At 39.5% G+C, this 24,156-nt stretch overlaps 1 protein-coding gene across 3 annotated transcripts; it reads left to right on the forward strand.

Moving 5' to 3' along the window:
- The first annotated feature begins 67 nt into the window (after positions 1-67).
- On the forward strand, positions 68-24,113 carry LOC121234690 (protein SENSITIVE TO UV 2). Of its 3 annotated transcripts, none has more exons than XR_005934439.1 (12): positions 68-576; positions 1,293-1,331; positions 3,189-3,307; positions 5,319-5,422; positions 5,511-5,836; positions 6,712-6,780; positions 8,350-8,432; positions 9,292-9,621; positions 9,706-9,812; positions 10,550-10,829; positions 10,863-10,919; positions 11,302-12,397. XR_005934439.1 is itself a non-coding variant. In XM_041130742.1 (12 exons), the coding sequence occupies exons 1-12, from the start codon at positions 253-255 to the stop codon at positions 23,708-23,710; spliced, it is 2,109 nt and encodes a 702-aa protein (XP_040986676.1). In that variant the 5' UTR covers positions 69-252; the 3' UTR covers positions 23,711-24,113. The 3 variants fall into 3 exon arrangements, 2 of the variants coding, with proteins under 2 accessions (XP_040986677.1, XP_040986676.1); XM_041130742.1 differs by lacking the exons at positions 10,863-10,919; positions 11,302-12,397 and adding exons at positions 22,294-22,490; positions 23,446-24,113 and having other exon boundaries at positions 69-576; positions 10,550-10,695; XM_041130743.1 differs by lacking the exons at positions 10,863-10,919; positions 11,302-12,397 and adding an exon at positions 20,913-21,141 and having other exon boundaries at positions 10,550-10,695.
- The last annotated feature ends 43 nt before the right edge of the window (positions 24,114-24,156 follow it).

Genomic DNA, 24,156 nt, shown 5'->3' on the forward strand with positions numbered 1-24,156 from the left:
AATTCTTAATTTTCATCTTAAAATTATCTCACTGTCGAAAACCGCACCATGATCTCTATGTTGCTCTTCATCTCCCACTTTAATTGGAACGAGTGGGATCGGCATCAATATATAGGGTTCAAGTCCTAATTTTTTCACAATCCAGAGTATTCACCTGTTGAGAGAGGCGATTTCAGGTTGCAATTAAGTAGGCTGGAATATTTGGGAATGGGGATTTAATTTTTGTATTCAAGTCCAAAGACCTGGCTGAGGATGAATGAAGAGGGATTTGAAGAATGGGACGCAGATTTCTTGGACCAACTCATCCAAGTAGAAGAGCTAGCCCTCACCTCCTCCTCCTCCTCAGCGGCTAACCAAAACCCTAAGCCTTCTCAGCAGTTCGTCCAAGTAGAACAGCAAGAACCGCTTCGTCCTGTGGCGGCTCCTTCCCACTACGATTCCGTAATCAGTTACTCCCCTCCGCATGAGCTCTCTCAGAGGACCTCCCATGAGGATCCTTTTACTCGCTTCTCCAATTCGTCGTCTTCGCTTCTCCGTTCCCTAAACGACAAAGAGCTCGAAATCGAAAGGTTGAAGGTTAGCCCCCCCCCCCCCCCCCCTTCTATTGTAATAATTAATTATCCGTAACGGAACAATAAAGAGAAAATATGACTTATTTAGTTGTTGATTTTTTTGTGGGATACAATTTCCGGTGGGATTGATCGGGTCCTTCTTGAGTTCTGGGTGCATTTGGTTTGTAATTGTTTTTTGATAGGTACATTTTTTTTTTGAAGTATCAATCCCACCGAAAATTGGATCCGAATTTTTTTTTTTTTGATCGATACATTTGGTTTGTAATATCACTGCTTTTTTGTATGCCATCGAGCGATATTTCTGCTGGTGTTTAGAAAATAACAGAAAAGATAAAGGCTTTTTTTAACGTAACTGTTACTATTAAAATTTAGGATAGGGTTTCACCTTGAAGAAATTGAAGAATACGAGTGGCAAATTGTTTGTGGATTATCTGTCATATCTGGGTTTTGGAATTTATAGTAGAATTGATGGAATGCCTGAAAATGGATTTCATTTGTTTGATGAGAGTATCATGTTGAATTGGTGAATGGTTTTGAACTTTCTTTTCAGTTATTTAACATGAAATTTAAGTTTCCATTCTTTTCATGGATTGATTCTGATGTAGTCCTTTCGTGCTTGAAATAGTTGGTCAAATTGAGATGTGATATGGCATATGTTATCATTTTAAGGAATGAGTTAATCTATGTTCTAATTGAAGTGTGCATGAATCATAACTGCAGAGGGAGCTGGGACATGCGTCGAAGCATCTTACAGACCTGGTACATGTTATTCTCTTTTGTTGCTTTAGAATCACATCACGATGTTATTTTCCTTTTCCTTTTCCTTTTCACTTTTCTTTTCACCATCATTTGTTTGTTATTTTAAATCGATGATTCAATCATAAAGCCCCATGTAGGCTTCCTTGGCTAAATAGTCTTTTAAAGGCCTGCTTGGGATTGCGGCAGGAAATAGAGTTTTTCATAGCAGCGCTTTTAAAAAGCTCTACTACTACAAAGTAATTTACTGTTTGGTAAACATGCACCTAAAGCGCTTTTAAAGTTAGTTACTATAGTTTTTTAAAAATGTGGTATTATCTGCAGTAGCTTTTCAACAAAAGCTTCAATTTGGTGCTATTTTAAAAAGTGGATTTTCAGCTTTTTTTAGGTGCTTAAAGCACTTTTTATAAATTTACCAAACATACTATTTTTTTCTTTAAAAGAGCTTTTAGGCTATTAAAATCACTTTTTAAGTCTCCCAACTCTAACCCAAGCATGCACTAAGAGGCTTTAATGTTTCAAGGAAGTGATATCTAGCATTTATTCTTGGTGCTTGCTAGCAATTTGAGAAACCGAGTAATTTTATGGCTAGGGATGGAATGCATTTCTTTTTTCATGTTTTCATTTGCACTATGTTCCTAAAATAGGTGTTAGTGACAGACCCATATCATTGCCTCTAATCTGGTATTATATTATTTGAGTTTTGACAGTTTCATCTCTCTCTCTCTCTCTATCTATATATTCTGCTTGGGCTGTATGATAACTCTTTAACCTGCATTATTGCTTTAAGCTTTATATCTTGTGGAAGGTTTTGTATGAAACGGAAAAGTGGTCCTTAATTTAGGGCTGTAATCGAGCCGAGCTGGTCTTTGGCTTATCGAGCTCGGCTTGACTCAAAATACTCGAGCTTGAGCTCGAGATTTTTTTTTATTCTTCGTTCGAGCTTGACTCGATAAGCTAAATGCTCAACTCGTGCTCAAGCTCGAACTCATCCCACAAATGAGTTTGAGTCGAGCCGAGCTCGAGCTCGAACTTTGTATTTTTTTTATTTTTTGAATAAGATTTAATAATTAATAAAATAAATAAATAAATAAATAATCTAATATTGAATTTATACAACTAACAAGTAGAACCTCTATTGAATTATAAAGTTTTAAAAAATTTATAAGTAATTAATATCTAACTAGTTGATATGTATCCAAAATAACAATATATTATATGGCTACATATATTATTAATACATACACTTAATATGATAGCATATATCTATTTTATATATTGTTCCTACATATTAGTATATGAAACTATTAAATTCTATCTACTAATTATTATACAAATTATAAATTATACTTATGAAGTATATTCACTATATAGACATAAGTAATTAGATTACATATTATATATTTAATTATAAAAGTGGTATGCTTATATTATTAGTTACTACATATGTATGTGTGTGTGTGTATATACATATGTGTATGTATATATTTATCAATATATGAATGAGTTTTAATCGAGTCAAGCTAACGAGTCGACTCGAGCATAAATGAGCGAGCCTTAACAAGCCTTAGCCGAGTTGAGTCGAGTTTTGTCGGGTATGTGTCATTTACAATTCGAGCAGGTATCTGCTTTCACGAACGAGCTTTTTTTTTTTCACGAGTCGAGTTCGATTCGAGTTTAACCGAGTGAGTATTGAGCGGGCTATTGAACAGACTGGTTCATTTACAGCCCTAGTCCTTATGCACTTAATTTTTGGAACCTTTTGTATGTTGGTCATTTTCTTAAGCTGTTCCTTTTCTTTTTTTTTTTCTCTTTTCATAAAATATACTTGCCCAAAGGTTAATGTTGATACTGATTCAGGAACATGAATGCCTTGAACTAAGGAAGGAAAGAGGCAAAAATGAGGTGCAGATTCAATGTGTATTTCCCAAGAATGGAGTAAAAGATGTTGATGTCCACTCCTCAAAGAGTACAAACTTGTGAGTGAAAGTTCCTTTTTTTTTTTTTTTTCCTGTCACACCGTGTCCTGTCTGTATATGGTAGAATCTTGAACCATTAATTTCAAGTCTGTTGGTTCTCTCCTGATTAAATCACACTCAAAGATACTAAACACTAGAATATCTCCATAGCATCTAGGACATGGCAAACAAGGGCATGTGAAGGTAAGCCCTTACACGACATATGACATACTAATTGACATTATAACTGAAATCTCTGTCAGATGTAATAGATACCGACTCAAACTCTTATATGAGTATTGTACCCTAATACTTTTACCTTTCTTTTTGCCATGCCATTATCGTAGCACTCATTTGTGGTGCAAATTCCTTTGTTGTTAGGATTATTAATTTGTTAATCAAATGTTTGACATTTTCTTCTCTATCTAAAATCGTTTCAAAATATCTTTAGTAACCTCCATTAGATCACAAGGCATTCTGACTATCTGAGTCTTACTATTCCTGTATCTTCCAAGAGCTTGGGAAAGACTGTGAATGTTTGTTAGAAGTACCACAAGTACTTCAATTTCCTGATGGCCTGAAAAGCAAACAACATACATCACTGCTTAAAAGTTGAAAGACCCCAAAATAATTGTTGAGACTCTTGTCCGAAGGGTTGAAGAAATTTGCCTTAACGAAGAGATGTTTTAAATGGTAGCCTAAAATGCACTATAACTAAACTGGACAATGGAATAGATGCCCCACATCTGCATCACCGTAATTTATCTATGAAAATGAAATAGGCAAATAGACAATGGCTGAGTCTTGAATTTCTAACCTCCAATTTTACTTAGCAAGAAAAAATGTCATCACATTTTGGCAACCATACTCGTAAAGTACCACTACATGTATGGTGGCCATACATCATGCCAAGATTAATTTTGCCCTGGTTTCCTACCTTGAAGATGAGGTAATTTAGATTTGTTCCAATCATTTTTAATAACTTTTCTGCAGTCACTCAATTTCCTAACTGACATAAGTGTGCCAACCCCATCTCCCTTCCTCACATTTTGAAATCATCACCCTCCAAAGAGATTATTCCTTTCTATCCCAATCTCTAGGGCCACTTCCGTAACAGTGGTGTGGGCCTCCCTTAAACCATTGAGTACCTAAGCTACCCTTTTGAAGAGAGCACAAACATTGTTACACTTACCCAAGTGATACAACCATTTCCTTAACTCGTATGAAGGAAATCTCTCTGAAGTTTTCCTACCTTTTCTGCCACCAAAGTTGGAATTTGAAAAAAAGAGATATAAAATATGTTGAGAAACTTGAGAACCCTCACTGTCCACCATATTCTTTGAAGGAGAGGAGGCAATGTTTGCACCAAAGCTACAAAATTGTGGTTTGGTGAAAAATTTTGTATCAGGCTGGATGATCATTTTTATCTTTCAGCTAACTTGACCTTTTGAGGGTCTAAAGAAGGTACAACATTTTTGTCTTTTATATTTTAGAGTATAACGTTTACAACTATTATGAGAATTAAGTATATGGTGGCCAAGTCTTTGTGGAATAAGGTTTTTGGTCGGATAGGTATGGATTGGGTGATGCCTAAGGAAGTGGTGGATCTTCTTGCATGTTGGTATGGCTTTAAGGGGAGAAAACGTGTAGCTGCCATATGGAAAATGATTCCTTTGTGTTTAATGTGGTGTCTTTGGCTGGGAAGGAATGGGAGATGCTTGGAAGAACTTAGGAATTTTTTCTTTAGTACTTTGTGTTTGTGGGCTAAGACTCTTGTAATGAATGATGATAATTTTCTGAATTTGTATTAGCCTTTTCTTTGCTTTCTAGAGTGTAGTAGGTATTTCCTTTGTTTACGTCCTGTGTACTTGGGCTTTGCCTATTCTTGGTAATAAAATTTCTTATTAATTATTAAAAAAAATTAAGTATATGGTTGTTGTATAATACAAGGAAAAATGAGGTTTGTGGGGTCTTTTGTATTATCTTTGAGATATATAGACATTAGCAAAAAAGATTGTGAATGATTGTGGCCTGGCAGGGAATGTGGAGGTCTTGCTAGGGATCATCATGCAGTTCCACAAAATTTTCAGAATTCAATATTGTCAAAGGATCAGGCTGGCTCTTGGGTTGATAGAGGTTAGCAATGAGTGGAGATCATTTTCTTTTCATTTAACCTTCACTTCATTTTTCTCACATATTCATTGTGCCTTTCGTTGTACCCTAGCTATGCCAACCTATAAAGCCATTGGAGTTCAGACGGAGTGTGATCCTGATGATCCACTTGTTTGTCGTACTCTCTCGGAGAAGTTGTTAGCCATCTGGGGCTCTCCAAACTGCCGAAATAGCAGAATAAATTTGATTACCAAGTTGCTTGTGATGTGTCAGACAGATTTTCATGTCCTTTTTGGGTTCATGAGCATGAACGTTTCAAAATTGGCAGTGGACTCACTCAAAGATGGAAGTTCTGATGTAGCTTTAAAGTTCCATATGCACACTTTTCATACAACAGAAGCTGCAAAAGTGTCTCATCTCTACTCTGTGTTGACAAAGGTACTCTTCAATTTGCAATTGCATTTATTTTTATACAGGAGATATCTCCTGGCTGTTATCAACTGCCTTAAAACGCAAAGCTAGCGCCAAATCTGCAGCTTTTAAGCTTTACTAGAAGATGATTATGTTGTAATCTGTGCTCCACATTTTTAAATTTTGAAGCTGAGAAAGAAAATTACTAAGGCTTATGGCACAATGGCTGGGATGTTCCTTTTCATTTGCATTGTCAATGTAGAACTTTAGAAGTTAGGGTGTCGGTGCATCTGTGCATGTCAATTTATCAGCTTACTAGTTCAGAACTTCAATGCATAATAGGATTTATTTTATTAATCTGCCGCATTGTGTTGGGGGTTTCTCTGACTAACCTGTCAACTGGTCTCGGCCCGACTTATTATTTCATAGGTTTTGGGATTTTAACCACTTTAGATAAGTTAGCTTTGCATTTTTGTTTCTCATCTCATTAATAGTAGGTTGCATGGGTGGTTTCCAATACCCAGAGGATCATTTATTGTCTGCATCCTTGCACTTTTTTTTTTTTTTTTTTTTTTTATCAGTAAACAAAAAACCTTTATGATTGATGTTTTCTTGCAAATATTGATATTCTTGTACTTGTAAGAAATTACACCTATTAGAATGGTTGAAACTATTTATGGACCTTACAAGAGCTGGATTTATTCTTAACTCTTAAAATTGTAGTTAAAGGTCAAATTTCTGTTAGTTCTTCGATCAATGACTTCTTTATTACATGCACATGTATCGATATATCATCATTGACATGTTAACGCTTGCTGAGATGACTTGCATCATATGCATTTGAATGCTAATCGTGCCCTGAAAAAACTGCTTTATTATCTCTCAACTGATTCTTATGGCAGATCAGTAATGGAGGCATACGGTTGGAGGCTTTGTTTGAACCATTGCTTGATCTCTGTACTCTAGAAAATGTGAGTTGGTGAGCCATTTTTTTTTTTTTTTTTTTATTATAAGGAACTTTGCATACCAAAGTGATCTCTAATTTTTTTTCATTGAACAGTCTGGTGCTTTTCTTTTGGATTGGGTATATGGATTCCTAAATCAAAACCCTTTTAACCCTTCATGTTTATCAAAGGAACCAGTTAAACTTTGTAGTGAAAGCTATCAGTTGAATTTAGGTGAAGCAATCATGACTATTAGCCCATCTCAATATTGATTGGTGCCTGGAAGCTATTTGGTTGATTTGATTGATAAGATTGTCTTGATATAGTTGTGTTGTAGCCCAAGTGGTAAGGGCGAATTTGTGTGCATGATCCCTATGTCACAGGTTCGATTCCCCCGGGATCAAACTACGGTTTAAGTGGGAGGCTATGGCGGTGGGTTGTTGTGCTAGTCTCCCCAGGGGCTTAGGTTCCATGGGTGAGTCCTAAAGGCTCTGCCATGGGGTGGTTCCCCATCATAAAAAAAAAAAAAAATTATCAAAAAAAAAAAAAAGTTGTGTTATAAATGTGGTTTTGACATTGTCATCTGTTATCTCATGTCTCTTAGCCCTCAAATAACTCTGATTTAAGAAATTGGACTTCCAAAACATGTTAGGGTGTGCACCTACTAGATGAGTGGGGCTTGGGATCATTTGATTCTTTGTCCACCAAAAACAAAGAGGGGTTCTGTTGCTTGGAATTTTATCTTCTGTCATGGAATATATCATATGGAATCTGAAACTTTTAGTTGAGGATTGCAATTTCCAGTTAGTGCTGTTATGAACCTGTAATTTTTATTGTAGATATCATATGCAGTTATGTGGCGACAATTTAGACCGTATATGGAATTCCTCTCAGTTTGCCATACCCTTTGTTTCCCCCCACCCCCCCCCCCCCCAAAAAAAAAATAATAATAATAATAATAAAAAATAAATAGAGAGAGAGAGAGAAGCATGCTGATGAGACTCATTAAGGAGTGGTTTGGATTCAGAGATGAGTTGAGATGGTTTGTGAATAGTAGAATAAAAGTTAAATTATTTATTATATTTTGTGTGAGAATTTGGGAAAGTTGTTTTGGGATTTAAAAAAGTTGAATTGTTTATTATATTGTATGGAAATTTGGGAAAGTTGTAATGATGAGATGAGATGAGTTGAAGTGAGTTTTGAATGCAAACGAGGCCTAAATTTCTTGCATGCTGTAGAACTAAGATTTTTCAATGCAGTCACATTCTTACTGAACAAAAAAAGTTCCTGCATTCTTGACTGAGCAGCTAATGATATCTTCTTCTTTTTTTGAAGTAGTGGCTGTGTGTAAGGGCTCCTAACTTGTGCATATTATTGTATACCTTGTCTGCAATATAAAAGTTCTAATGACCTTATGCCTGACTATTTTTTATAGGTAAATAGAACCTTATGCCTGCTTATGCTACTTGGTTGCTTTTCTTTACCAAGTTAACCACTAGCGGAGTTTCCTTTTGTTTTTCTTTGCCTTTTATTTTTATTTTTATTTTTACTTTTTGTCTCATCTCTTGTTCATGACTTTATTCCTTTTTGGTAAAGGTTGTCATTGTTCATAGATCTCTACGTATATTGCATGTCTTTTTGAAGCACCTCTTGAGTTTGGAAAGGAAGTTCGAGAGAAGGTATCTCACTCTTGCTTACAGATTTTTATTTAAATCATTTCAGTTTCATTGTACAAAAATTGGAAGCACATAATTTAATATACTTTGACGCTGTATCTGCTGGTTTGATCTTGGATTGCAACTACTCAAATTTATTGTCCCACAGTCACATGATAATTTATTTTCTTTTACATTTTATTTATAAAGATTTGATCAAGGATCTTACGAAGTTGTAATGGTTTGGGATGGCTTGACTGCTCTCTGGTGGGTAATATCCTTTTTAGTAATGTGGGAACCATAATTTGATACAATATTGAATTTTCATATTGTATGGTGAAGTTAGGGTTATTATTTTAACTGTTTGGGTGAATTTCCAGAATGCCTTCAAATTGAAGGTCCAACTGGTAAAATCCATTGAGTACCTTTTGCTAATAATCTAGGACACAATCATGATAAAAGTAAATCTTATAGGTCTAGGGCCCTTTGAAAAAGTGTTTTTGGGCAGTGGCCCTGGAAGGGATTCTTTTGGGCTGTTGGTTGATCATAGAGTATTGATATTCTATGGCACCTTGTGATAGATTTTTTTTTGCCATTACTAAAGATAAGGGCCTTGGTGGTGCATGACTGGTGTCGTTAATAGTGAATTATGAGGCTGGAGGACCTTTGGTTAGAGTTCTTGTATTCGGTTTGTCCTTTGGGTTCTTTTTTTTTTTTTTAGGGGGGGGGGGGGGGGGGGGGGGGGGGGGGGGGGGGGGGGGGGTTGGGGTATTTCTTGTTTTTTACAGTTGTTTTTTCTGAAAATTAATTCTCCTACTTTTTATTTGTGTACGTCCGCATGCTTATGAACTTTGATTTGATCTTTTCAGTGAACTCTACTCAGGGACAATGTGATTGTTGAAGGACTTTGCTCTGGGAACAACATTGTGGATTCTCATGGATTTGATAGAGGCATGTGGCGTGTTAGCAGAAATGAAATATTTTATTCAGACTCCACTCCACTTGGGAATATATTACCTGATGCCAGAATTCCATGCATGGAGACCTGTAATCATGATACTGCCATTTCAGTTCCTCATGTAGACTGGGTTTCTCTAGTTGAATTTATGCATCAAATTGTCATGAGGAATACTGAAGAATGTGTGAACCTAGAGGCCGTCTCAGTCATGAATGTGATTATAACAAAGTCTATTGCTTATATTGAGAGGGAAAAGTATGTTCTTGAGTACCCTTTTGGATGTTATACCATAACATGTAACTTCTTTGCATATCCTAATGTAATCTTTGGTTGAGGCAGGTTTGGCCTAACAATGGTGTTTGAAAGTCTTTCACAATTGCTGAGAAAGGAAGCTGGCTTGCGAGTGCAAAAGCATGCTGTGCATCTTCTACATCTGTTGCTAAACTGTATGTTCCCGTATTTTGTTTCTTCTTTTTTAACAAACAACTGGGAGTTGACAATAATAATGTAAACTTACTCCACCCGTGGGTAGCCCAAGTGGTAAGGGTGAACTTGTGTGCATGAGTCCCATGTCACAGGTTCGATTCCCGCTTGGATCAAACTGCGACTTAAATGGGAGGCCATGGTGGTGGGTTGTTGTGCTAGTCTCCCTGGGGGTATAGGTTCCATGGGTGAGTTCTAAGGGCTCTGCCGTGGGATGATTTCCCCGTCATATATAAAATAATAATAATAATAATAATGTGAGCTTACTGCTGCCTTTCTTATCAATATGTTCCTGCATTATTGGGATAAGTCCTTGTTCTTTGTTATTTTTATTTCACTCCATTCTTGTTTTGGCTTCAAGTTTTTGTAAACTAGATAGCTTTTAGTTCAGTATAGGGGCTACGTGATATCTTTTAGGATTTTCTGTGTTCACTTTTATGATACTCCGATTTTTTAATTATACTTGGAGGTGATTTTCGCCACCCTGTTTTTGTTGAGATCGAACTATAGACTGAGCTCAATTGTAGTTTGTCCAAGTGGAAACACATACTTTCTCACGAGAGTAAAAGAGTCGAACTTAAATAGCTACTATTTGCATCATGTCAGCCTGTTTTCACCCCTAGTTATATAGTTTGATTTTCTGTTAGTTGAGTGTATTCTGCCTTAACCTTTCAGCTTTTGGTTCTTTGTTTAATTGAAGGTCCAAAAATATTGGTGACATTCTGCTCTGGCTGTAAGGATGGCGAGGGTGCTGCTCCTGTTGATGGTAATGTGAGACCTCAGAAATTCCTTGAGGTTCTTCAGGGCCTGGCAGATTGTTTAGCGTGCAGTGGAAATGGAATACTGGTATGCATTCTATTAAAGATATTGCCCTCTTCGTCTTTATTATTATTTTTTTTTTTTTTTGAACTGTGTGAATTTTGTATTTTTGGACTGAGCCTTGGAAATGGTTTTTACTAGTGTCAGCTTGTGAGAATTTGGTTGTATGGAACTTATAAAAAAAAAAAAATTTGGTTGTATGGAGCACTGTTCTGGGAGGGGGCTTTTATAAGATTTGACTCCCTATATTAGAGCATTCACAATGGTTCCTTTATCCTTTCTTTCAAAATACATCATCAAAACTCACTTTTTTTTTTTACATATTGATTTTTACAATAGGTCATACATCAGCTTATCTATTTTTTCTCTATATCATTTAAATATTCTTTTTTTTTTAAATATTTTTTTCTTCATTTCAAATATTTCTTCTAACTACCAATGAATTTGCAAATGAGAGAGAAATTAATTAAAAATGTTTTAGAGTTGTGAACAGTATTCTCTACATCTAGATGATTACTGTAGCAAAATGTAAAATAAAGATCAAAATACAAAATCCATTGGAAGGGTCTTTTGATCAACTTTCTTTATATTTTACAGAAAAATGTATTTTACATGAGCCATTGTGAATGCTCTGTCTGTGTAATAACAGTAATCACACTGAGAAGGCATACGTTTTGGGAGGGGTAGGTGTTCGGTAGTAGGACAATGATTTGTTTTTCCAATTATTGTATAGTGGGGAAGTGAAAGCGTTAGGGGAGTCAACTATGGAATGGAGGCATAGTATTTATAGAGAATGGGTGTTCTAGTAACAAGAAGCTCAGAATGAATACAGGAAGTGAAACTACTGTGAAAGTAAAGTAGAGTTTCCTTTAAAAATTAGTATGCATGTGTAGCACATAAGGTTGCATTTTTTGCCTCTTGGCTTCGCATCAAAACATTATTATTGATTACTTGACAAGGAGAACAAATAGCCTTGCAAATTTCAGGATTACATACTTTATTTTATCAATAAAACAAGGACTTTATTGAGAATATAAATAGGCGTAGCCCAAGTACATGGGACATATACAAGAGCGACACCTAATCATGAGTGCCCAACGATACAAGGAAATCATGGCTATTCAAGCCATTAAAATCGATTACAATTGACTAGTGGAATAAAATATAGAAGTCTAAGCTCGTCCATTGACTGTTGACGATCCTCAAAGATTCTTTCATTCTGCTCACTCCAAAGACACCACCATAGACAAATTGGGACCATTTTCCACATTGTTGTGACTTGAGCATTACCGCGTAGCCCATTCCAACTTGCTAAGAAGTCAACAACCCTTCTTGGCATTACCAAAGTTAATGCTAAGAAGGGTTGTTGGCATAGTGACATGGCCACCTCACAATGAAGTAGAAGGTGATCAACAATCTCTTGATTCTCTTCACTGTTTTGCACATACAACATCAATCCATAATAATAAAATGGCATTTTCTTAGATTGTCTATAGCGAGGATTTTCTCCAACGAGGCGGTTGTCCAAGCAGAAAAGCTGCTTTTAGGGGAGCCTAGTCTTCCAAATGCACTTCCAAGGGAATGGGCTTGCGTTGTGTGATGAGAGGTTTTTTTTTTTTTTTTTTGATGAATAAAAATTTTATTGAGACAAGTAACAAGGCAAAGCCAACTACATAGGAAGTATACAAAAACTGAACCTATTACATGTCAGGAACTAGAAAAAGAAACATTCAAAGGGTGGTCGGTTAACTCTTAGTTTTTGTTATAAGTAAAAATATTATATATATATATATATCAAAGGAGTAACCAAGTACACTGAATGTATACAAGAGAACACTTTACCCATAATAGAAAACCCCTAATAACCCAAAAGGCTCTTGAAAAACAACCCAAAATACACCAAACCTGATTCCAATCCCTTGCTTCCTGTAGAACTAAAACTCTACACAAAGACCCCACCCCAACCCCTAGTTTTCTCGTCTTCACAATGCCCTCCCTTTAAACTTCCCTCTAGATGAGCTACCACCCTTAGTGTCGTAGTTGATCCCCAAAAAAAGACGCTGTAACTCCTTGCTTTTCTTGAAACTTGATTTGGTTTCAAGCGCATGGCCTGCCTCGATCGCAGTAATTAGTTCGTTAAATTGGTTTTCACATCCTCCACGTGAAATTCTCATAAACTACTGAATCTCGTTAAGTTTAGGCAGAATCCAATCCGCTATTGGAGAAAGAGAGACCAGGGGATCCACAAGGCATTCCTTTACACAAGGCACCAACGCCAAATCCATATTCAAATCCCATACCTCCTCAGCAACTCCATTGGTTCTCTCCAATGGTATGACATCAAGTCTTTTCACCTCTGGTGACCCTTTATGTGCAACCAATAGGTCCCTTCACCAATGGTCTGACACCATTTTCCTTCAACTTCGATGAGGGAGCCATAGTTTCTTCGAGTACAGAAGTCACCTGCGGCGAATGACATTCCATTGCAGATGTCTCTACGCCGATACTCGACGTAGAACTCACTTCAAATAACCCAGACTTCTTTTTGACCTGCCATACTCTTTTGGATCTGGGTATAGGAACAGGGCCGAATCCAATTTTTCGTTTTCCTTTATCTGAGTTTAAAGGATTTGGGCCTATCTTAGTCTTGTGCCTTACAACCTTGTTGCCTCCAGCTAAAAGCATGTCTATTTTCATAGACAAAAAAGTTATCGTTGCCTTCAATTCGACAAGTTGGGTTTACATCTCCTTTAAGGAGTTATGCATCGCGACAAACTGGTTCTGATCGTCAATTCCCTCACTATGAACCCTTGAAGCATGACCGGTCTTTAGACCTGCCGCATATGATCACCTTGCCACCGTGGATGTACTTGGGTCTTTATGATTCACCTCCAAGTTGATGTTCTCATTCTTCCTTTGGATTTCCTATTTTGACCCATTAGCAAAAAGCATATTTGCAGCTATGCGTAATTCTGCAACAAATTTCTCCCAACCCAGACCATCATACCCTTCGGGAATGACTACAACACTCCGTCGGCCTCCACCATATTCGGTGACCGTTTGAAACCTACCATGCTCGTTGAAGCATCGTTGAGCCATGAATGTTTGGTTTCCTTCACGAAAGTGTTTTGTGAAATCCAAATATCTCCCTGCCTATAATATTGATTCCACTGTAGCCATCAGCCATTCTATACCACTACGACCCATCACTACAAATCTCCAAACCCTTCTACTCTCCACAATTTTTAAGGAATACCTCCATGTTTCTTGCAAAAGCTCAAAAGCCTTCGATTCCACTCAAAAGCACACCATCTGATAAGGGTGCTACCAGGATGGTGCGGGGGGATGGTTTTCATCCTCGCCCCGGTAGCGGGGGGTGGGGTTGAAACTGCACCTTGCCCTGCCCCCCGCCCCGACCCCCGCTCAATCCAATGAGTCACTAGGTCTATAATTTTTTTTTTGGTCTATAATTTTTTTTAGACCTAAATTATAGTAGAATATAATTATAAATTTTATTCAAAAATTTATTCGATGACCGTTTGAAACCTACCATGCTTGTTGGAGCATCGTTGAGCCATGAATGTTCTGTTTCCTTCGTGCAAGTGTTTTGTGAAATCCAAATTTCTCCCTGCCTGTAATATTGCTTCCACCGTAGCCATCAGCCATTCTATACCACTATGACCCATCACTACAAATCTCCAAACCCTTCTAATCCTCTCCACGATTTTTAAGTAATACCTCCATGTTTCTGGCAAAAGCTCAAAAGCCTTCAATTCACCCAAAAGCACACCATCTGATAAGGGTGCTACCCGCATGGTGAGGGGTGGGGGCACCCCCTCCCCGCCCACAGCCCGTCACCATGCGTGGGGAGGGTTTTCAACCCCGCCCCCCATCCCGGTAGTGGGGGGCAGGGTTGAAACCGCACCTTGCCCCGGCCCGCCCCCCGCTCAACCCAGTGATTCACTGGGTCTATAATTTTTTTTTTTTTTTTTTTTGTTTAAAAAAAAGTTAAGACCCAAATTATAATAGAATATAATTATAAATTTTATTCAAAAAGTCTCACATTGCTTAAGAATGACTATTGTATTGCCTTGGTTTCTTATATAAAGGTTGGCCTAGGAGGCCAAGGCAATCCATTAACTTGAATTCAAGTTTTTAATAAATTTTATATATTTATATAAATATAAAAAATAATATTTTTTATTATAATTTGGGAGGGTGCGGAGTGGGATGTGGGGCGGGGCCCCACTGGGGTCAGCCCATCCCTTGCCCCCGCTAGTGGTCCTTCATGCGGTACGGGGTAGCCCGCATGAGCATATTCTTGGTTGCAGATCATGAGCATATCTATCTACAAATTTTTTTAACTCCTCATTTTCTTATTCTAATCTTTTATTCTTTCTACCTTTTTTAGCAAGCTTGTAATGCAACTCTGTTATTTGATTTCTAAGTTGATCAACCTCACCCGCCCTTGCCAGTAATCTCTGAGACATTATCGTTATAGCAGTAGCATATTGAGCACTGAGCAATCTTGTCTCTACAACAACCTCAGCATCTGTTTTGCTAGCAAAGTGCATCTCTGCTCCGATCATGGTGTGTACGACCTTGACAGAGAAAAGTAATGGTTGAGGCATTATTGGTTCCTAATTCAAATCAGGAATATTATTAGAGGATTGCTGCTCGACCATGCTATTACTCTAGATATCAGAAAACTAGGTCAGTAAGCAATGAGAGATTTTTGTTTTGTGTTTATTTGAAGGGAGTTTTTGGTCTCTTAAAGAGGAACTTGGAGCTTTCTGAAGCTTTGCAAGCGTTAATCCAGGCGGGACCCAGGACGGGGCTCGAGGATTTATGGCTTTTTTTTCCAACTCGTTACCGATGCGCAACGGGAGCGTTTTGAATTTTTGGATGTAGTGGTGGTTAGCTAAACAAATTTCGAGGACGAAATGTTTTTAAGGGGGATGATTGTAATACCCGGTTCCACCCACTAAGTTTCTTCATTATGACAAACACCAATACCCCACGTGCACTATTATTTTTTCATAAGTTTCACTGCATAATATTTTTGTCTTCATCTCTCTTTCGGTGCATCATCATTTCATTTGGACCGTTGAGGACAGTGCAACATCCACGTGAAACCACAGCCACACGGATTTTTCTTTCACTCCTTCCTCATTCGATTTTCTTCCTCAAAGCCATCACCGTTCGCATGCATGCACAAACCAGTTTATTCACTTCAACACTGCCACTCGGTCTCGACCTACCCAGTAGTTGCTCACCCAGCTGCCGCAACGAGATGGTTGATAGCAGGGAACTCACCGAGGGAGTGGAGTTGCAACGGAGGGTCGTGGAGGAGTAAGGTCTAAGTGGCAGATGAAGGTGGCGAGCTTGGAGACTAAGCAACTGTGAGAGAGAGAGAGAGAGACAACATCATGAGAGTTAGAGAGAGACTGTAAACCGAGAGAAGGAGAAACAAAAAGGTATGTTGGTGGCTTAACGTGAGGAAGGGCGGTATGATAGGGACCTCGGTCAAGTCCCTAAACACTATGAACTCCACGTCTAGGTTCTCCTTGTGATGACTGAATGCCCGTTCCTCTCTTGCTTGATTCTCAAACAATGGTGGTCAAGATGACAATTTTGGTAAGGTGAGGTTACGTGTTTAGGCTAGAATTGGTGTATGGAATGATGGAAAAGGTGATGAAGTGTATGGGTTCCAATGGATGAAAGAGGCGCACAACAATGGTGGGGAATTAGGGTTGGCGCCACTTAGGGTTTAGGTTTAGGGTTTGGAAGATGGATGATGGAGGCTAGGGTTTTGGAATTAGGGTAAGGGTGTGGGCAGCTAGGGTTGGACGGCCACAAATGGATAAGGATTGATTGAGAGATTCTAGGAAGATTTCCTAGAATCTTGGGACTCAATTTGGAAAGGTATGGCCGGCTATAGAGGATGACAAGGAGTAATTAAGGTTCCTAAAATATAGGATCACTAATATGGGAAGTATGATGGGTGGTTAGGGTAAATTCAAATAAGGCAAGTGTTAGCCGAAATTTGAATTTGAACCAATATGGAAAGTGAGTTTCGGCTAGGGCAAGATGGATGGAGCAAATGATTTATGAAAAGTGGACAAACACTTGGGTTGGTCGAAAATAGGATTTGGGTGGATTAGAAGAGCAATGGAATGATGAACACTAAGAACACAAAGATGAACACTCAAGAACAAAGCAAAAATACTTTAAAACTTGAATGAACAAAAGATAACAATTCAACCAATGATTCACGGATTGCACAATAGTTGAATAAACCTCATATATTGATAATAACACAATTTAGATTCACAAATTGCATCAAGTTGTAAGAACAAGATAAATGAATTATATATATTCATTGAATTGCAAGGTGTAAGCCTCTCTTTGGGATTCACGAATTTCACCCAAAAAGCCCAAGTGCAAAGGCACCGTTTATGATCTCTCAAACAATAATTCTCCCTCTAGGGTATTTGCCAAAAGATTCTCAAGCAAGTGAATGATGTCCTATTTATAAGCAATACAAATTGGAAACTCCCAATAGTTCCCTTGGAAATAAATAAATAAAAGGAATAACCATAGTGGCATGGACCAAGATGGTCGTGGCATGCATGGGCCCATGGTGGTCTAGGATGGTGCATGGTGGTCTTCGGGCTAGTCCATGGCTAGGTGGCATGACATGGCTTGCTGATGGGCATGGCATGGTGCCATGCAAGGGCCTGCTGGTGTGCATGGCTTGGTGCCATGCAAGGCCTACTGGTGGTGAGCCATGTGAGCGTGCTGCATGGCCCAAGCAGGTGGCCTGGGCGTTAGCTTTGCATGGCCCAAGTTGGTGGCTTGGGCGTTGAAGCTGCAAGGCATGGACTAGAGCCATGAACTGGATGGCATGCCTGGTGGGCATGCCACTAACCTGGCTAGTGTGTTGCAGGTTGGCTGGGGCATGTCTGTTGTGTGGCGCGGGGGTGCGTGCATGAGTGTTGTGCGGCGTAGGGGAGCGCGCATAGCCTTGCGGCACCTGGGCATGCGTAGGGCCACGCGGCGCAAAGGAATGTGCAGGTGCTGCGCACATGGGAGAGCGGTGCAATGCTGCGCGCCTGGGCATGCGCATGGGCGTGCGCATGCCAGGTTCACTAACCTCGCTGGTCCGCATGCTGGGCGCCCCATGCATGTCAACGGGCGGGCCAAGGCATGCATGCATGCTGGGCTCCCCGTGCGTGTCACAGCACGGGCCAACACATGCTTGTGGGCTGGCCAAGGGGTATGTCCCCGTCATGACTAAGGCATGGACGGCATGTCTAGAGGCATCTTTACGTGGGGGTCTAACACGGTAGCTTGAAGCGGCGTGAGGTGCTGGGTGGCACTTAGAGGAGTTAAACGTGGGAGGGTCACGATGGCTATCAACTCAGACTTGTGAGTGGAGGAGCCGTGCTCAACGGAAAGTAGTGCTCTGTTTTCAGGAGCTAAAATAGGGGCTTCCTCACGAAGGTGGTGTGTGGCTTCGGTTTTAAGATGGCTTAGTAGTGGTTGTACTCGACATTTTGGTGGTGGTGCTGTGGTTTTACGGTGGTGGTCTGAGGAAGGAGAAGACGGTGGCTCGGCTTGGAGCATCATGGAGGTGTAGTGCATGCATGCGGATGTCCATGCATGGCTACGACTTCGCGTGGTAAGGCAGTTTCACACGATGGTTTTCTGGTGTGCTAGGTGCCGGTGGTTGGCTAGTGCGGTAGCTGGTTGAGCAATGGCTAGGTGGGTCGAGATTGAGCGGCAGTGTTAAAGTGAGTAAACTGGCTTGTGCATGCATGCGGATGGTGATGGCTTTGGGGAAGAAAAATCGAATGAGGAAGGAGTGAAGGAAAAATCCGTATGGCTGTGGTTTCACGTCGGTGATGCACTGTTCTCAATAGTCCAAAAGAAATGATGATGCACCAAAAGAGAGATCAAAACAAAAATATTAGGCGGTGGAAATTATGGAAAAATAATAGTGCATGTGGGGTATTGGTGCTTGTCATGATGAACAATCTTAGTGGGTGGAACCGGGTATTACATTCACCCCCCCCCCCCCCCAAAAAAAACTTTCGTCGCTAACCACCTCTACATCCAAAAAATTCAAAACACTCCCGCTACGCATCGGTAACGAGTTGGAATAAAAGTAGTAAATCTTGGAGCCCTTAAAACCTGGAAGTCGATAGAAATATTGTAAAATCCGGAGCTACCAGGGTCCCGAAAAGGCGACAAAAAGCTGAAAGGTCGAGCCATCTAGATTTGCGGAGATAGTGCAGCACAACCTCGAGCTTTCTCCGGGTCTCGACAAATGCTGAAGGCCTCGAGCCCCATCTCAGGTTCCTCCTGGATTAATGCTTGTAGAGCTTTGGGCTCTGAGTTTCTCGTTAAAAGACCAAAAACTCCCTTTGAAATAAACACAGAACAAAATCTCTCATTGATTACTGACCTAGTTTTATGATATCTAGAGTGATAGCATGATCGAGCAGCAATCCTCTAATAATATTCCTGATTTGAATCAGGAACCAATAATGCCTCAACTATTAGTTTTCTCTGCCAAGGCCGTACACCATGATCTGAGCAAAGATGTATTTTGCTAACTCTCCGGACCCTCACTCGCCCTTGCCAGTAATCTCTGAGACATTGTCGTTATAGCAGCAGCATATTGAGCACTGAGCAATCTTGTCTCTGCAACAACCTCAACATTTGTAAGAGTACCTTTCTAACTTACTTGTCTTTGTTCCCTATTTCAGCTAGTGTGGCGGCTCGGATCGAAAAACTATTCTGCGATTTCTTATGGAGTGGGTTGGGGGATGAATTTAAATTCCACTTAGTCAGTTGAGACAAAGAGTGCAGGTCGATCTCGTCAGGTGGGTTGGGTATAAAAAATTTGAGAACTTTCAATCGAGCCTTATTCAGGAAGTGGCTATGGAGGTATAACACGGAACAAGAAGTCCTATGAAAATTGGTGGTTGATTGTAAATATGGAAGCTTATGGGGCGGTTGGTGTCCCGGAGAGGTAAGTGGAGCTAATGGAGTGGGGGTTTGGAAGCACATCAGGTGTGGGTGTTTTTTTTTTGGGGGGGGGGGGGGTGTTTAATCGCCATTCTAAATTAGTGTTGGGCAAGGGTTCCCGAATAAAGTTTTGGAGTGACAAATGGTGCGGGGATGAGGCCTTTAAAGGATTCCTTTCCAGCTTTATTTTGAGTGGCACTTGATCAAGAAGCCTCAGTAGCGGACCTTATGCTTCGATTAGGGGACCAAGTTAAGTGGAATGCCACGTTTAGTAGAGCAGCATAAGATTGGGAAGGAGATTTGAGGCTTTCTTCAGCCTATTATATTCTGTGGTGCCGAATGGACAGTTGATAGGCTTTGGTGGACACCAGTGGGTAAGGGTGCCTTCTCGGTGCGCTCCTTCTACAAGTCCCTTACACTTTTACCAAACAACCAATTCCCATGAAGGAAAATTTGGAGGAATAAGGTGCCTCCTAAAGCGGCCTTCTTTAATTGGACAACAGCCCTGGAGAAGATTTTGACAACCGATAACCTGAGGAAGCGCAAGGTCGTCATCCTTGACTGGTGTTGTATGTGTAAGCAATCTGGCAAGACAGTAGATCATCATTTGTTACATTGCGAGACAGCTAAAGCCTTGTGGACTAAAATGTTTAGCTGGGTGGAGCTATCGTATGTAATGCTTGCAATAGTGTTTGAGCTACTGGCTACCTGGATTCTCCCGAGAGGTGTCCCACAAATTAAGGAGGTGTGGAAGAGTATCCCGAGCTGCATCATGTGGTGCATATGGCAAGAACGAAATGATCAGACCGTTGAAAACAAGGAGCGGTCACCCAAGGAACTTCAAGCGTTATTTTTTCGTACTTTATGTCTATGGGCCATAGCTTTAGATTTTAATGGCTTGAATTTTCATGATTTTCTTGTTTCCTCTACTTCGACCTAGATAGGTCTTATCTCTTGTATATTATCTTGTGTACTTGGGTTATGCTTATCTTTATCAATAATATCGTTTACTTATTAAAAAAAAAAGAAAAGTAAAAAGAAAGAACTAGAAAAAGAAACAAGAAAATCATAGACACTAGTTCCATTAAATACAATAGCCGAAGCCCATTGAAATAAGGAATTAAAGAAAAAACATCTAAATTCATCCACCGAGCGCTCCTTATCTACCTTGTGGAGTGAACAAACATTAAATCTACCTTTCCTTACAGGTTGCCACACCAACTTGTCAGTCTCTCACACCCTCACTCTGGCTCTGGAAGAGTATACAAGATTGTAGAATGCAGAAAAAGTGTCCACTTCCCAATCTCGTGCAGCTCTAAAGAAAGCAATGTTCCATTAGGGATTTCCACTAGATAGGTCAATAAGATCTGCCACTGAAGCTGCCTGCACTCTTGAAATGCTGTAAATAGCTGGGAAGGCTTCCTTGAGGAGCCTGCTGCACACCAAGGATCATGCCAAATTTAATTATGGACCCGTCACCCAACTCAAAACAAGTGTGCCTAGAGAAAGTATCCCATCCTCTTCTTATATGCTTCCAAAGCCCCACCCCATGTGGTTCACTCACCTCATTTGAGAACCATCCGCCTCAAGCCCCATCAAACTTTGAAACGATAACAGCTCTCCATAATGCCCCCATCTAATTGGTATCTCCACAACCACTTACGCATAAGAGCTTTGTTGAAACCCAGCAAGTTCCGAACTCGCAGACCACCACTCGAAATCAGGGTGCCAACTTGGGGCCAATTCTCAAGGTGGAATTTAAACTCCTCGTCCATACCTCCCCATAGGAAATCCTGTTGTAGCTTCTCCAAGTGGAGGGCCACCTTGGTGGGTAGTGGAAACAGAGATAAGAAGTTGGTAGGTAAGTTGGAAAGATTACTTTTGATCAAAGTAACCCTCCCCGCCTTTGGATAGATGCATCATTTTCTAACTAGCCAACCTTCTCTCCATTCTTTCAATCACCCCATCCCAGATAGATAGACTTGAATGAGGCACCCAAAGGGAGGCCGAGTTATTTCATTGGCAAAGAAGATACCTTGCACCTCAGGATTACCAATTACATACTAAAATGGTCCATGTGGCTTGCTTCATGGACAACCCCGGGGGCGCGCCAACGCCATTTCAGCACCAATAGTTTTTTGACAAATCATTCAACAAACTTTTAAAAGATTTAAAAAACAATTTTTTGAAAATAGAAACATAAAATTTTTTGGAGAAATTTAAATTAAAAAAATAAAAAGAAAAAGGAATTTGCAAAGAAATCACGTTGGGGGTGAGAAGTCCACATCTGCCTTTGACACTGCTCCATCTATCTTATATGGAGTGTCATGCTTTTTTTATGTCCCAATTTGAGTATTCTCTTCCAAATATTCAAAAGACCAATCAAGAAAAAGCCATGCCAGCTTTTGGCAATTTGGTAAAAGTGTACATTTTCTTCATTAACATGGTACCGGTTTTAATCCATGACAATTTAAAACAGAGGGACTAGTTAGAATTCTGCAATTTCTTCTTAAATGCTTACCCATGGATTTTTTGTATTACAAATTCCAAATATAATCTGTTCACGATTTTAAATGATTATATATTCAGGAGTTGACTCTCCGTAGAGATGCCATTATTGTGTTGGCCTTCTTAGCCTCATCCGGAAAACATGGCTTTGAAATTCTCACAAGTCTCCAGCTTTACAGAGAGGCAAGCTTTCTTATGTTAACATTGAGAGTGCTTGTATCAGAGATGGACATTGAAGCATCAGTTTGTGCTGGACCCCCAGAAATTTCCAAAGAGAGGCAAGTGGTCTGCATGCCTTAGGAAGTTATATTCACACATTTCTTTTTAGCAGAACTGCCTTTAATTTTGCCTCTCTTTATTGCATTGCATATTTGTCAAAGTGATTTTTGAAGCACTTTTTTTCCCCAAAACAATGTGATTACAAATTTCCACAGTGATGATTTTTTGAGATCTCATATCTTAAGAAATTTTAACAAACATCAAATAGAGGAAAAGGAATTCTCAAATACCACATAGCACCCTATCATGAGTAGAGTTTTTAGTCTCTTGCTATCATATGTCTCAGACCTATCTACTCTGTCTATAGCAAACCAGTTTCACTTTTAATTTTTATGTTCTGGAGTCTTGCATTTTTATCAAGCCAGATGTGGTAGATAGTAGCTGTCCAAACAAGGCTTCATTCGAGTATTGATTAAATATCAACCGATTTTAAAAACCTCAATACTTGCATGTAGCAATACATTTAAACGACAAGGTGACACCATCTTATCTGTACACAAAAAATCGTAGTACCTTCTAGACTTCTAATATCGCATGGATATATAACTCCTAGGGATTGGCTCAACTGCTAAAGGTTTTGGGCTTGGGAGTATGCTTCCCCAAGTCTTAAGGTTCAAATCCCTTGGGTGCAAACAATTTCTAGGGGCCATCGGACTAAAGGATTTTTCTCTTGAATTATTCGAGGTGCACTTGCAGGAAACTCCTTGCCGAGGGCCTGCGCAACCCCGCGATTAGTTGGGACGCTGTTTCTGGACACCCGGTGCCAATAAAGAAAAAAATATATTGCATGGATATATGAGAAGAAATTCAGTCCCTGCTATATCTTTGCATTAGCAAAGAGATCTAGTTGTGCTATATCTTTTGCAATTGCTCCTCAGCTTTGCTGATATTTTCCTCTTTCTCTTTCCTTTGTCATTTTATTTGTTGATTATCCCGCGTGGATTTGTTTTGTAGGACGTTGCTCATTCGGGAGGTGCTTATATTACTTAACAGAATTGTGTCCCATCCTACATATTCAATTACTGCATTGCGAGCGTTAACAAATAGCAGGGATATTGCCAGCTTGTCCATTGACATTGCCAATAGGTTGTCCAGGAAGGATCAGAGACATGGGCAGTCTGACATCCTGACTAGACAGATGAGGGAATCTGAAATTATTAATTTAGCTCGAGTATTCAAGAGAAGGGTATTCACATATTTAGGAGATAACGTTTCGTAGAGAAATCCTTCCCATGGCTGATAATTTTGTTTAATCCGTGCATATCAGCATCATGTAAGAATAGCTGCCAGGAAACTGCATAGATGGGAGCTAGCCCTAATTTCATTTTATCCTCATTTTTTTTCCAACATTTTTTGGGTGATGACCATAAGATTGGCCTCTTATCTGAAAAATTTTGAGCAGCCACCTCAGCTTATCACAGGCCAGAAAATTTTGGACGAGCTTGCGAGTTTATTATGAAGATGATGTTCTGCTATAGCAGATCTCAGTTTCTACTATACTAAAAAGTTGCCCTATATTTTGAGCTTCTGTTGGCCATCTGTATGTATTACTCTGGCCTATTCGTCTCTAACTTCCAGCTCTACCATACTTTGAATATCGCTAGACCGGAAGTTTTGTTCGACTTTTTTTATTGCTTTTGGTGGTGTGCTTGGGTTGGTTTCTGT

The sequence above is a fragment of the Juglans microcarpa x Juglans regia genome, chromosome 6D, assembly GCF_004785595.1.
Source record: "Juglans microcarpa x Juglans regia isolate MS1-56 chromosome 6D, Jm3101_v1.0, whole genome shotgun sequence".
NCBI lineage: Eukaryota > Viridiplantae > Streptophyta > Magnoliopsida > Fagales > Juglandaceae > Juglans > Juglans microcarpa x Juglans regia.

Bases quoted from the DNA above. Each gene is read 5' to 3' on its own strand.
- LOC121234690 (XM_041130742.1), top strand. From the start codon at position 253: ATGAATGAAGAGGGATTTGAAGAATGGGACGCAGATTTCTTGGACCAA. The intron at 3,308-5,318 runs GTGAGTGAAAGT...ATGATTGTGGCC, and splicing joins TCCTCAAAGAGTACAAACTT to TGGCAGGGAATGTGGAGGTC. The intron at 10,696-22,293 runs GTATGCATTCTA...TTATATATTCAG, and splicing joins GCAGTGGAAATGGAATACTG to GAGTTGACTCTCCGTAGAGA.